We start from the raw sequence: 13,435 nt of genomic DNA on the forward strand, positions 1-13,435 counted from the left end.
ATTATTTATTTTAGGTTACCATCACTAATATATTAGTACTTCATTGAACACAAGTTTTCACAGGTGATCAGAATGAGTTGTTACAGTTCTTAACTATCATATGAACTTAGTTAAGTGGTCATCATTGTCATAAATGAACAAACACAAGAAGTTTTGGACTTGAATCTAATGTGTTCAAATTTGAAATTGGAAAACTCCCTAGTAATGTTTCTTGGTTAAAAAAAAGCATACCGTGTTACATCATTTTTATTACTTGTAGATTTTTAATGATTTCAATTTAGCATATATATATAAGTAATGAGAATATTTTCATTAATAGTGCAGTAAAACTAGTGTATATTCATGGTATTGTTAGGAATATATGATAATACTAATATAATAAAATAGGACTGCACCAGTTTCCTGATTCACAGAACATCAACAATGACGTAGCTTCTAATAATTCAATGAAGTTTATCTAAATAATAATGGAATTGTGAATACTATTTCAAATTAAAATTCATATATGGAATTCTCCTTCTTCGGGCTCCGATATATTTGTTCACACAAGTATACTATGTGTTAAAGTGAAATGACCCTGATAATGAGAAACAGATACTATCCTGAGAAAAACACTGATAACATGAGATGTATGATAGGGTATATGAGCAAGTACGGTAGGGTATACTAGAGTACAATTTTAATACTTTTTCCTTGAGCCAAAAGTTTAATTCTACTGGTCTTAAAAATTGCTTATTTTAAAGATAATTAAAATAAAGAACCCACAAAGTTCTTCTATCACAAATATTCAATGCAGTTAAACTCAATGTAACTTTCTCCATTAAGAAAAGGTGATTCGAGATATTATTTTGCAGAACTTCTGGGCTCTTCTGGAAAGCACATACCTGAAAACACACTGAATTTATATTATACTGCTATATCAATGTAATGGTAGACTTGTTTCATTACAGCACCCCCCCCTCCACCCCCCAAAAAATAATAAAATAAACTTCTCTAATTTTAAGGGAGCATCATTGCCATCTGTAGACCATTTGACATTTTTAATGAAGCAATGATAAGAGCACTGGCAGTAATAAGCCACCGATGTGCAAAGTCTCGAAAGGGACCTGTGGAACTCTCTCTGAAAAACAGCTTAGTTACTAGTGTTCACGTTATGTCCATATCTTATATACAAATATATGATTCTACAAATGAAACACATAGCTCTTCTTTTTTACTTTCTTTAAATAAGCATGTTTTTAATCCATCTCACTGGCTATATGGGGGCTTTTTTCAAGAATAAGTGGTGACAACTGTTTGTATATAGGAAATGATTTCAGATAAAACTACTTGTTCCCTGTGTGTTGTAATTTATTCCTGCCTTTAAGTTATCACACCTTATTTTCTCCTGTATATATTCTCAGTTCCACTAGTTTATTTACAATATGACATCAAGTACAGTACTTTGACTTTGTCTCCTGCTTTGTTCTTTACACACCATGCAGCTTACAGCAAATATGCAGAGGAAGAAGCAGCTTGTTTACTGTCTATATTACTCGTTTCTATTTGCCACACTGTCATAAAATTATTTACCAAAATGCAACCAAATTTATCTACCCGTGAAGTATCTATATTGTTATATGAATACTTCTTGGTAGGTTAGTGAAGTTTAATTCTTCTTTCTTCTTTCTTTCTTTCTTTCTTTCTTTCTTTCTTTCTTTCTTTCTTTCTTTCTTTCTTTCTTTCTTTCTTTCTTTCTTTCTTTCTTTCTTTCTTTCTTTCTTTCTTTCTTTTTCTTTCTTTCTCTCTTTCTCTCTTTCTCTCTTTCTTTCTCTCTTTTCTTTCTTTCCTGAATAGTACATGTATTCCTAATGATTACGAATATTCTGAACTAATCATTTTAATCTATATTTATAGCCAATTGAAAGAAATGTAATTTTCTGTGTATGGTGACAGGCATAATTTATGCCATCCTTAAGCAGAAGTCTAAAGTTCTATGAGATGATATTTTTTATTTTAAAATGGCATGGATCTATTTATGTCTGTGGATAATGAAACAATCAGATTTGACATAAATAATGGAATCTAAAGTCAGATAGCATGATTACTGTCAATTGTCAGCAAAATAAATGAATAAATAGACATAGATATCTGGAAAACATTGCAAAGTGGCAGTAGGAATTTTGGAAAACTCAATTTCCAACTTACCTAACTATTGTCATGCTTGCATTTGCGTGTGTGTTTGTTTCTGTGTGTTTTTAAACTAATACACTAACTTTTTCCAATTCAAAAGATTGTTCTCGCAAGAACAGGACAGCTTCTTAAATATGAAGGAAGAATCTCCACTTCTCTTCTCCTTGCTATGCAGTCATTGAAAAAGGAGCAAGTATGTTTTAATTCTCCATCATGGTAACAACCTGTCCTGTATCCTTGAGAAAGACAGCTTCCAGGAATTCCAAACAATGATCAGCAATCATGTAAATAGGCCTTGTATATTGTCTATACATCTTGTTATATGAAATTGAAAATTCTAACCAAAAGCAATGTTCCAATATTTCTATCTGGCGTCATGACAAAAAATCAAAAATATTATTTTTTCCCATTAGACAGTTGAAATTATTTGAATATGTCAGAATATATTATTTTGACAGAATATGACAGAATATATTATTTTGTTTCATTAAGTGAATCACAGTAAATTTTATATAAATCTTATTTTTTCCTTGCATTGTCCAGCTGGTACTTTATCTCAGTATGATAGGTCTATATGCCTACTATATTTTTATTAAGTGCTCAGTAACTTTGTAGGGGTAAATTAATACCTTTTCATGATGCTGCTCTAAAAATACCCTCAAAACTAGTGTAATAATTCTTGGACAAAGTTCAAAATTAATTTAACATTTATGGAGAGTTATTACTAGAGCAACAAAGTTAAGAGCAACTGAACAGTAGTTTAATAGTGATAAATAATTTGCAGCTACACATACAAGCAACACTGAAAATATTTTAATAGAACTATAACTAAAATATAAATAAAACATAAAACATAAACACATAAAACACTAGAAACATACAAAACATAAACATAAAAAAAAAAGGATATACATATCCTTTGTATTTTTTTTCAAAAATTTTGAATTCTAAAGAAATAGTTTTAGAATGCAAATTCTTATAAGATGATAATTACTTTAACCGGGAACAGGAAAAGTTTTAAAAATAGAAAAGTCAGAATACCATTTTGTTTTTGTAAGTATTATAAGTATTATACTTTTATAAAATGACAATATTACACATAAGTGTAACCTTATTTATTGGTTACATGAATAAATTATTCATACCTTGCTGCATTATGGAGAAATCACAAGCTGTAACATTATCTCAGGAATGGAAAATAATATGCTAAATCTTTTGTCATGCTTTGCTGTTGAAAATAACGTTATCAAAATTAATTTGTCAGGGAAGAAGACTTTAAAAACTAGTCACAGGTTATGCACAGTATAATTAACCAATTTTGTTTTCTTTTAATTAAGGTGTTTTTGCATTTCTATCAATTCTAATACAAAATAAAATATATGTATGTATGTCAGAACATGTAAATGGCAGGTGAAAAAATCTGTGCATTTGAACTATGTTCACTAAGAAACAGGGTGTGAAATAAAGCAACTGTTAGGCATGTGCACTGATTTTCCAATATGGTACCACAGAGACTAGTAAACAAAAAAGGAAGGCATTTGATGAGGAACATTTTTCTCTTTGAAGAAATTTTGGCCCAAAATGTGGAACTTAAAAAATACAAATATCAGTATTATGCATCATATTTAAACCATAAACTTGTAAGTGGGCCCCATGTATGGACATGTGGCAATATGAGGCACTGTTGATTCCAAAGAAATGTATTTTTATTACTGATTTAAATGTCAGTCTGTTAGAATTAGATCTTTAAAACACAAGCAAAACTTTTTTCCTCCTTCCACTCTCTTCATTCAAAGTGAAGGCAATGTAAAAGAATGATCTAAAAAAATATTACTCTCAAAATTTACTTGTTCTGAATGACTAAAGGCAAATAACAGTGATATTTACACACACATGATATAAAGACATCTGTGAGCTTAACTCCACTGATATCTAAGCATACCATAAGTTCAGAGCTTTGCTTTGTTTGTTTCAAATATATAAAGACAAATAAAAAATATGATTTTTATTGATACAAAATTAATAATAATAATGAACAAAGTATACTATTCCTCTGTTTTTTTGTTTGTTTGTTTGTTTTTTCTTCTGTATGCTATCGTCATAACAAATCAGATAATGCCAGGTAGTGGCACTGAAGTATTCTGCATTTTTTCAGTCCAACTAATTATATAAAAATAGATTAGTCTATGCATGACTGGAAGAGACCTGGCCATCTAACAGAAACAGTAGTCAAGTTGTTTCAGGTTAAGAAAAAGCAATTATTATATAGATTTATTCTCAAAAATACATACAACTTCACTCATTTGTCTCAGGATTCTCTGTTTTAAATGTAATGTCCATTGGCAGAGAACAGTAAGACATTTATCAGAGGAACTCTTTACAGATAAGTGTTTAATCAAAGAAATTCTCCATGGCAAACAGAGAAAATGAGATAAAAAGCTCATAACTACATAATCACCTTTAGCAACCTCCTGAAGAATTCTGTGTTTGGATAATTGCATTAGACAAAATTAGGACAAATCTATTAGAATGGAATCACAAAGGTTTCCATATTAAATATAAAGCTAGATGTTTCCAATATCAAACATAAAGGTACAGTAATTAGTGACATTTTTCATTGAAATTAGACCAAAAATAGCCTAATAGTATGCAGGTGCAATAAGCCTTTAAGCCATTAAACTTAAATCCAGAATTTCACATTGCTACATTATGTTTCAGTTATTAGTAACCACCACTAATAACATGTGCACCGTGTTTATTATTATTATTGTTATTATTATTATTGTCAGGGTTTTACTCCTTAGATTCTTCAGTGCTGTTGTTTTAGACTAGGGAGCTGTTTGGTCTGAAAAAATGTTGTCCTTCTGCATGAGTTTCTACAGTAAATCTTCTTTCACATACTGTGAAAAGTTTGAGCTCTTTCAGTCTCTAGATAACATGAGGATTTTGAAACTTAATATAACTTACTTCCTTTTTTCAGTATCCTTTACAATTTATCAACTCTGTTTTTCCCTACAGATTTTAATCATGATCAAGAAGAGTGTGTACTTTCTATATTCATATATGATAGTCTTCTGCTTACATGTTGGAGTTATATTTAAGCACAAGACTTTGCGAGCATATTATTCCAAAGTTGCACTGTGCATTTTCACTTCCCTTGGAATAAAAACAAGATCTATCAAAAGTTCTCCTGAATGAGATATATCAAAAGAAATTTTATGTAACATAAAATGACTGAGATGATTGATTGACAAGTGGAATCATCAAGTTCAAGTCTGTCATATTCATTTCAGGGTGAAATTTGAATGTCAACTCATTTCAAAATTGGCACATCAAGAATTTGGACAATGGTCTAAGCTGAAGTCCCTTAACCTTCTACTTTCTTACAAATTTAAGTCTTGTCCAAATTCACTTTTCTATCAATCTTTTATAATCATCTCCTTAAACAAAATTTGTAGTTACGCCTTTATTGTATGTTTTTGTCATTATATGCCAGCATTTTCTGGCATGTAGGAATGGAAGAATTAGGAGTTATTAATGATTTACTAGAAAATAGCATTATCTGTAATAACTGCATTTTCTTTGAGTCAAATGTATCAGAGGAATCTAAATGTTACATTCTGCAAGATTAACCTGTGAATCTAGAAAAGGATCTAAAGTTTTCCAGACATAACAGTGCTTCCTCAAAATACTCTCTCTGTCATACCTAGGGATCTTGTGTTTCTGGGGTAGATATAGTTCCTCCATTTTATCAGCTTAGCTTCTTTCAGTAATGTGCAAATATAACTTCTCTCTCAAAGTTTCAGAAAATAAGATTTACCTATACAACATGATTCCATAGTTCTATTTCTAACTTGAACAAAGGGAAATGATTTGACATATAATAATTGTTAGATCATTAAGTAAATATTCTATGAAATGTGATTTTTTTATAGAATATATCCAGAATACATAAATACCTTTACAATACAAATATTTGATACAGCATAAAACATTCTGTATAAAATTTATCTACTCTTAAATATTAGCATGCTTTCCTTTCATTACTATACAGAATATTCTATATAGAATTTTTAAGATATGAAATCTAACCATAAATGAGGGCAAGTCCCTATAACTTGAGTGTTGTGGTAGTAACAAACTTCTATTTGCTCAATATCCTGTTAATACTTCTTAGGAAGTATGAATAGATCCCAAATTTACATTGCATTAATTGTAAATATGTTGAACATGTGCATTCATATTCTACTTATTACGTTTCTAGTTCTGAAATGTCATTGCATACATTTTAAAATAACTGAAAAATGTAATTCTACTAGGATACTTATTGAAAAATTAGCAGGTGTGTATACTGAGATAGGTATATATCAACAAGAGTTAAAAATATTCTAGAATATTTTTTTCTTTGATGACAATCTAAAAGTTAGTAATTTAAACAGACATTTTAGGTAATTAAAACTAATACACATAGTATTATTATTATGATGTATTTGAGAATATCATTGTAGCATTTCTCTTACCTCTACAAATAGGAACAGGGAAGTCCCATGATGCTGTATTCACAGAGTTAGCTATGCAAGTAAGCTGAGGATGGCCATCCAAAATATATCCAGTTACACAGCTGTATCGGATTTTGTCCCCAACATCAAATCTTGTACCATACAAGATACCCTTTGGTGGAATTCCTGGATTGCCACAGGAGCTACTCTGTAATTCTAGAGAATAAATATTTATTATTACTTACAATATATTTTCATAAATCAATACTGTGTTGTGCTGAAAAAAAAGAAAATATAAATTAGCGCAACTTTGGGTAGCTAATGTGTTTTAACAAATATTTTTCAACTCTGAACATTGAAAAAGCTTGTGTCAGTCTATTGAGCGTTTGCATATGTCCACAAATACAAAGCAGAATGTGCTTATCTGAAAATAAGCACAGTTTTCCTTAAATCCCAGCTAGAGACACATTCATCTATTTTTCTTAATCATTATGAAAGAATTGCTTACATAGGAATTAAAAAGGAACTTGATGCATTAAAGACTCTTAAGTTGTACAAATGCAAAATAGCAAACAAAGCTGTAATACATATTTCGAGAACATCAGATCTAAATCAAGCAATTTTGAAATAAAGAAAAAAGTATTCAAGGACAAACACTGGTAGTTTTTAACAAATCAGCATGATCAGAAAGATGCTAAATGATTTACTAGGTTTTAGATAACGAGACCAAAGTGACCAAATACTGTTGGTAACTGATAACTGAGCAAAGTATTGGTTAACTTAAATGTATGTAATACCATAGATCTGTGTGACTTCCGTACTGATTCACAGATTTAAACCACTGAGAATCAAGAATGAGTCACAGTTTGGTCTCTGAGAAGATTTCTTAGAGTTCAGGTGGTACTCGCAACTGTATATTCTTTTGGATGTTGTGTCATCGTTATCAACTGCTTAAGTACAACACTGCACATGCCCATTGTCACTGAAGACCTTTAGTGTCCTGTATTTAAAAGCCTAATGCTGAAAGGGAAGGGGCAAATCAGGTAAACTTGCACTTGGATGCATAGTAAATTTCCACCAAAGAAAGGAAACAAGACAACAACAGGTGGTTATATATGTATTAACTTACTTCCTTTCCTGTGTTCCATGTAACTAAACTATTCCTCTGCATCCCCAATGTGCTCATGAGTGTGCGTAAATGAACATACATATATATGGATTTAAATATATTATGGAAAACAAAAAACAAAACAGAACAAAAAACTAGAACTGTGACAGTACATTTTGATTAAAGAAAAAAAGCAGAAATGTTTATCAAAATAAGCAATATGGCTCATGAGATATATTACATTGTCCAACTTCTAAGGCAAGAACTACCAAGAAATATATTATTATATTTCTGATACCAGCCATGAAAATAACTATTAAACAGTTATTAAAATGAAAAACCCAGTACAACCATATATGTCTCTCTGTATGCTATAAATGTCTCTATAAAATTGCTATATATGTATATATGTGTATACAAATACCAAGACTTGCAGTAGCAGTCATATTTGATGTGAATATGAACACAGGAATACTTAACTATGCACATTAGCTACTGATGGTGCTGCTATTATTGTCATTACTTTCTTTCTCTTACATAATAACATAATAAACTGTATAGAGATAGATTTGATTCTTATTACCGTGCACAAGGACACAACACAGAAGTAAGAAGATAGTGACTGGTCTCATCATGATCACTTCAAGGCTCACCTAAATGTTCTTACTATTGCTTTATCAAGCTGTGTGTTCTGTCCTTAAGACACCTTTAAATCCTTAAAAAATGTTTCCAAGGCCATTCAAGCTATTCAGTGTCATCACACAATTTCAAAATGAAGGTTAGAATATCATCTGGTGATTTTTGGTTATCTTATGAATTTGTATTAAATTAACTCGAAAACTCCACCTGTACAGTGTTTTTATTTTTGTTTTGCTTCTCCAGGAAGATGAAATCTTTCAGATGTCTGTATTCTCTAGTGTTATGTGAAAAGGCCACAAAAAAATATCCAGTCCTTCAAAATTAAGAATATAAATACTAGTGTTGTCTTTAACAGTCACTGCCTAAAATTGCTTGCTTTACTCCTACTGTTGTCTCATCTAAAATTACCTAAAGAAGGCAAAGTATTCTTGTATTGGATTTATGTGACAAGGTTTTGGTAGTGGGGTGTTGCATTAAAGGTATACCCAATTAGTTATTATAAGTCCAGTTTCATTCAGGGTACTGAACTATCATGATTATAGATTCACAAATAACATAGCACATTTTCACTCTAGTCGTATTCCATGAACTACCACGGCCACACTTAAAGAGTTTGGTTGTGTTCAATGAGAACTATCACAGACAGATTTAATGAGTAGTGCAATTTATGAAAGCACTGGGTACACAGGTTTGTTGGATTGCCAGCAATAAATTCACTGTCTGCAAAGCACATTCAAATATCAAAAGTATGAGCAACACAGCCAGGCTATAGATGTATTAAAGGGTTATACCCTTTAACACATTTATCTTAGAAATCTCTGTAGAGATTTCTAAGATTCCATGGAGACACCTGTTATAACCAAGTGTTCAAATCTCATCCAAAGGTGTCCGGGGTGTCCGGGTTGGGGGGGGAGGCTTAGCTCGTCAACTCATCCCAGAAGTCGCAGCAGTATCTTCCCTAATACCCCCTCTCTCTTAAGTCAAATTTATATTATTTTCTATCTTTAGGTGGAGCTTGAGTGACGCTACTCATGCATATCTTGGTTACAATTGGTGCAAAGTTTTCTTGCTTTTCTTTAAAGGTATAGGCTCAGAGAAATTCAGAGTGCATGCTCGGTGAGGGGTGATCACACCTTGGAGGCAGATAGCTTTTGGGATGGAGATGTATTTTGGTATTACAATGACATTATAATGAGTAAAGTTCACTAAAATATACAGCATTTTATCAAAAACATGACAGGCTGTTGACTCAGGGTAGCAAATGTGCAGCTTATCAGTCTCGGTGTGAACAAGAACAATCAAATTCCCATCTTATCACAGATCCTAGCCATGGTGTCCCCACTCCGCTCCCCACACCATCCTGTTCCTCTTAGAGTGAGAACACCAAGGTCCCTCAATGTGATTAACATCTAAGATTGGAGGCCTAGGGAACTTCTATGTAGTGCAGCTTGCTCTACCCTGGAAGCTTCTTCAATGCTGTACCTTTTCTTTAAAATGTGAATATCAGTTTAATTTCCAAGTCACCTCAGGCAATTATTCCACATGAGAGAACTGCAGCAGTGGTTTCTGTAAGAGTCCAGAAGCTGCCCTTTCAGAGCCAGTTCCAGCCGTCTCGAAAAGGCAACCTCTGATAGCCAAAGCTGAGCCCATGAGCGATGTTTGGTTGCACTTATGAGGGCATATTTGAGAAAGGGAAAAAACTGCTGTGCAGCAGCAGCAGCTGGCAGAGAGGAATGAGAAAATGCAGAGAGAAAGAGACACCAAGGTCGGTGGAGAAGAAGGGCAGGAGGTGCTCCAGGCACACAGCAGAAGCTCCCCTGTGGCCTGGGGAGAGGCCCCTGGTGGAGCAGGCTGTCCCCCTGCAGCCCATGGGTCCCACATGGAGCAGATCTCCACGCTGCAGCCCATGGAGGAGCCCCCGGTGGAGCAGGTGGATGTGGCCTGGAGAAGGCTTCGACCCATGGAGAGCCCCTACAGGAGCAGACTCCGGGCTGGAGCTGCAACCCATGGAGAGGATCCCAAGCAGGTGCAGGTGATCTGGTAGGAGCCGCCACCTGTGGAGGAACCTTGTGGTACAGACCTGTATTGGAGCAGTTCTTGAAGAACTGCTGTCTGTGGGAAGTTCATGTAGGATCAGTTCGGATACATTCCATGAGAGGGACCGCATTCTGGAGGTGAAGATGAATGAGCAACAGGTGACAAGGTGCTAAAGAGTGACCTGGACCCCTATTCTCTGCTTCCTGTGCCACTCAGGCAGAGGAGGTAGAAAGGGGGTGGGAAGGTGTTTTTAGTTTGCATTTAGCTTCTTGCTGCTATAGTTAGTAATAGGCAATACATTCTATGAATATCTCTTATGCTGAGTCTGCTTTGCCCATCATGGTAACTGGTAAGCAATCTCCTTGTCTTTATTTCAACCCTTGAGCCGTTTTCCATCTTAGTTTCGCACCCTTTGAGGAGGGCATTTAAGAGAGTGGATGTGGTAGAGTTTAGATTTCCATCAGGGTGAAAACAACATGATTATTATGAAATGATATTATATCTTAAAGCACAAATTAAAAGTCAACCTTCTTCTAAAATTAAACTCATTTTCCTGTTACATTACTATATGACTTATTTTAAAAGAATAACTGGCCTTTTCCATTAACTTTTAATATTATGAAAGTAATTTAGTGAGTACGTCGCTACTTCTAACCCTTCAAATCATTTTTTTTACTGATTCTAAATAATACAGTAGATAATAAACTATACAGTTTAAAATATATTGCTTCTGTACTTTCATTTTGAACAACTACAAGTAGATTAATTTTGAACATATACAAATGCATTAGTTTTCACCAAATAACTGTATTAGTCTTGTCTTTTTTGATAAGTAGAATCCATTTGCATTTACATATTTCTGAAATCCTTTCAATCCTTCCAATGGACCAAACTTCAAGAAATATAGTTTGTAAAGACAGGTAATATGTAAATGCAGATTAAATTAGGACAAAAGCCTATGTTTGCTTGTTTTCCTATTAGTAGCCTACTAGCCTAATAAGAAGGCCAAAACTTGTTTCAAAGCATCAGTGTTTCTTTCATGAACTGAAATGTATTTCTTGCAAAGTCACATTTTTTTCAGTGGAACTGGAAGCCACAGATTTCTTAGTTTAAGTGATCTATAAGGCTGAACAATTCATTTGCCAGGAATCCTGGAATTATGTCTAAACTGTAGACCCTAGACAGAGAGACTTGCCTAGAGAACCAAAACCCTAAAACCCATTAAATTTCCCCAGTGATAGTGTTGGAACGAGCCTTTACTAAAGCATAGTTCCCACAGGCTTCCAGATAAGCATCAGAGATTTATTAAACATTAAAAGTACGAGATCTCCAGAAGCTTGGAAGAAATAAAGAGAGTTTATGTAAGAATAGTGTATTGGATTTACCTTTTTTTTTTTTTTTTTTTTTTTTTTTTTTAATAAAACAGTATTAATAACACATAAGTTCTTAGTTTGGAAAATTGGCACTTTGAGAAGAAGACAAAATTTCCAGCTGTTTCCAGTCTTAAATTCCTCTATTTCATTATTCAAGAATTAGTAGGAATAAAGTGTGCAAATATTAGAAATCCAAACAATGTTTCTTTTTGTTGGGACATACGATAACACTGAGAGGAAACCATGTTCACTAGGCATTGTATTTAATTTAGTTCAATTCCCTTATTACATATCTGGACATTGTGGGACAAGCAAAATCTCATTTACATTGAGCTAAAAAAGAATCAGGTTTGCAGTTTTTAGTAGATACTTTATAACGGTAAAGTACATCTGGATACAGAAGATGTATTCATTTATTTATGAATTTATTCTTATTTCAAGACTGTTTTCATTTAAGACAGCACTGTATCAAAAATAAGACGCCCAGCCTAGCCTACAATCCACACTTTGTATTTTGTCCTCCACAATTTAACAATGATTCTGCCTGAACTATAAATCTTTGGTTTTTAAATTCAGTGTTGCGATGCCTGCTTTGAATAGACAAGGAACTGAACACTTGCATGGAAGGTAAAATGATTTACACTACAAAAAGGAAACATGGTTATAGCTAACTCCAGTGCATGTAGGTAGTAACTAGCTTTAATCAGTTTGATCTTTTCTTTAACAGTACTCTAAAATTAACTACAGGCTACCACCTGAGAAGTTAGCTAACTACTTGGGAAATTATTCTCCATCAGATTTAAGGTTTACCTTGCTTCAGATTGCATGAACTAGACAGTTTAAAGCTTACAAAGTCAAGCTCATGTTAATTGTAATGACAGCAGTGCAGCCATATGCATAGGTATTCATCTATTCTATTGATATTTCATAGTAAAAATTTGTACAGAGTTTACAAATTGTTTGCCTGAGCACAAACAAAATGCTTTGTGAAATTAGTGGTCTGCCTGGAAACAAGATATATATGAACTTACTTGTCCTCTATTTTATATGTGATGCTAAAACACTGAGATCAAAATATCTTTTGATACTTTTCAACGTGTCCTTTTCATATTCAATTATCATTATGTTGAAGAATTCCTATTAATGTCAATGGAAATTCTGTTCAAAGGCTGTGGGTAAAACATGACTCAGAGAGTTCTGTTTAGTAGGAATGGGCACACCCATTTAATAAGTTTAATTAGCAGAAATTCAGACCCCTATAAATACTAATTAATAAAATATTCAAATTAAATCATGTTAAATATATATAACAGCCTTGTGAGAAGACTCTTAAAAACATGGTTGGCAGAAGCTCAGCTTCTTTCTTTCTCAGCATTCACTCAAGCAGAAAAGTCAAAAAACAGGTGTTGAAATTTCAAATTACTCTCTTCTTACCCAGATTTTCAGTCAAGAAAAAAATATTTTATATTGTTTATAAAATCAGGATTATCTTGTCATCCCTGAACTGGTTAAGCACAAAATCCGTAATTTGATGTCCAAATATGCAGAACAATATTTGGAAATACTCCAGTCAAGAAATGCATCTGTCTTATCATTACAATATGGTG

The 13,435-nt window shown here is 33.0% G+C and overlaps 1 protein-coding gene across 1 annotated transcript in view; it reads right to left on the minus strand.

The window, feature by feature from the left end:
* Positions 1 to 13,435, minus strand: part of CSMD3 (CUB and Sushi multiple domains 3) — a 629,782-nt gene that overhangs the window by 465,498 nt on the left and 150,849 nt on the right. The window contains exon 4 of the mRNA XM_035317227.1: positions 6,693 to 6,887. Within this exon, the coding sequence (XP_035173118.1) occupies positions 6,693 to 6,887 (195 nt within the window). The remainder of the gene's footprint in view (positions 1 to 6,692; positions 6,888 to 13,435) is intronic.

This window comes from Oxyura jamaicensis, chromosome 2 (genome assembly GCF_011077185.1).
Source record: "Oxyura jamaicensis isolate SHBP4307 breed ruddy duck chromosome 2, BPBGC_Ojam_1.0, whole genome shotgun sequence".
In the NCBI taxonomy this organism is placed as follows: domain Eukaryota; kingdom Metazoa; phylum Chordata; class Aves; order Anseriformes; family Anatidae; genus Oxyura; species Oxyura jamaicensis.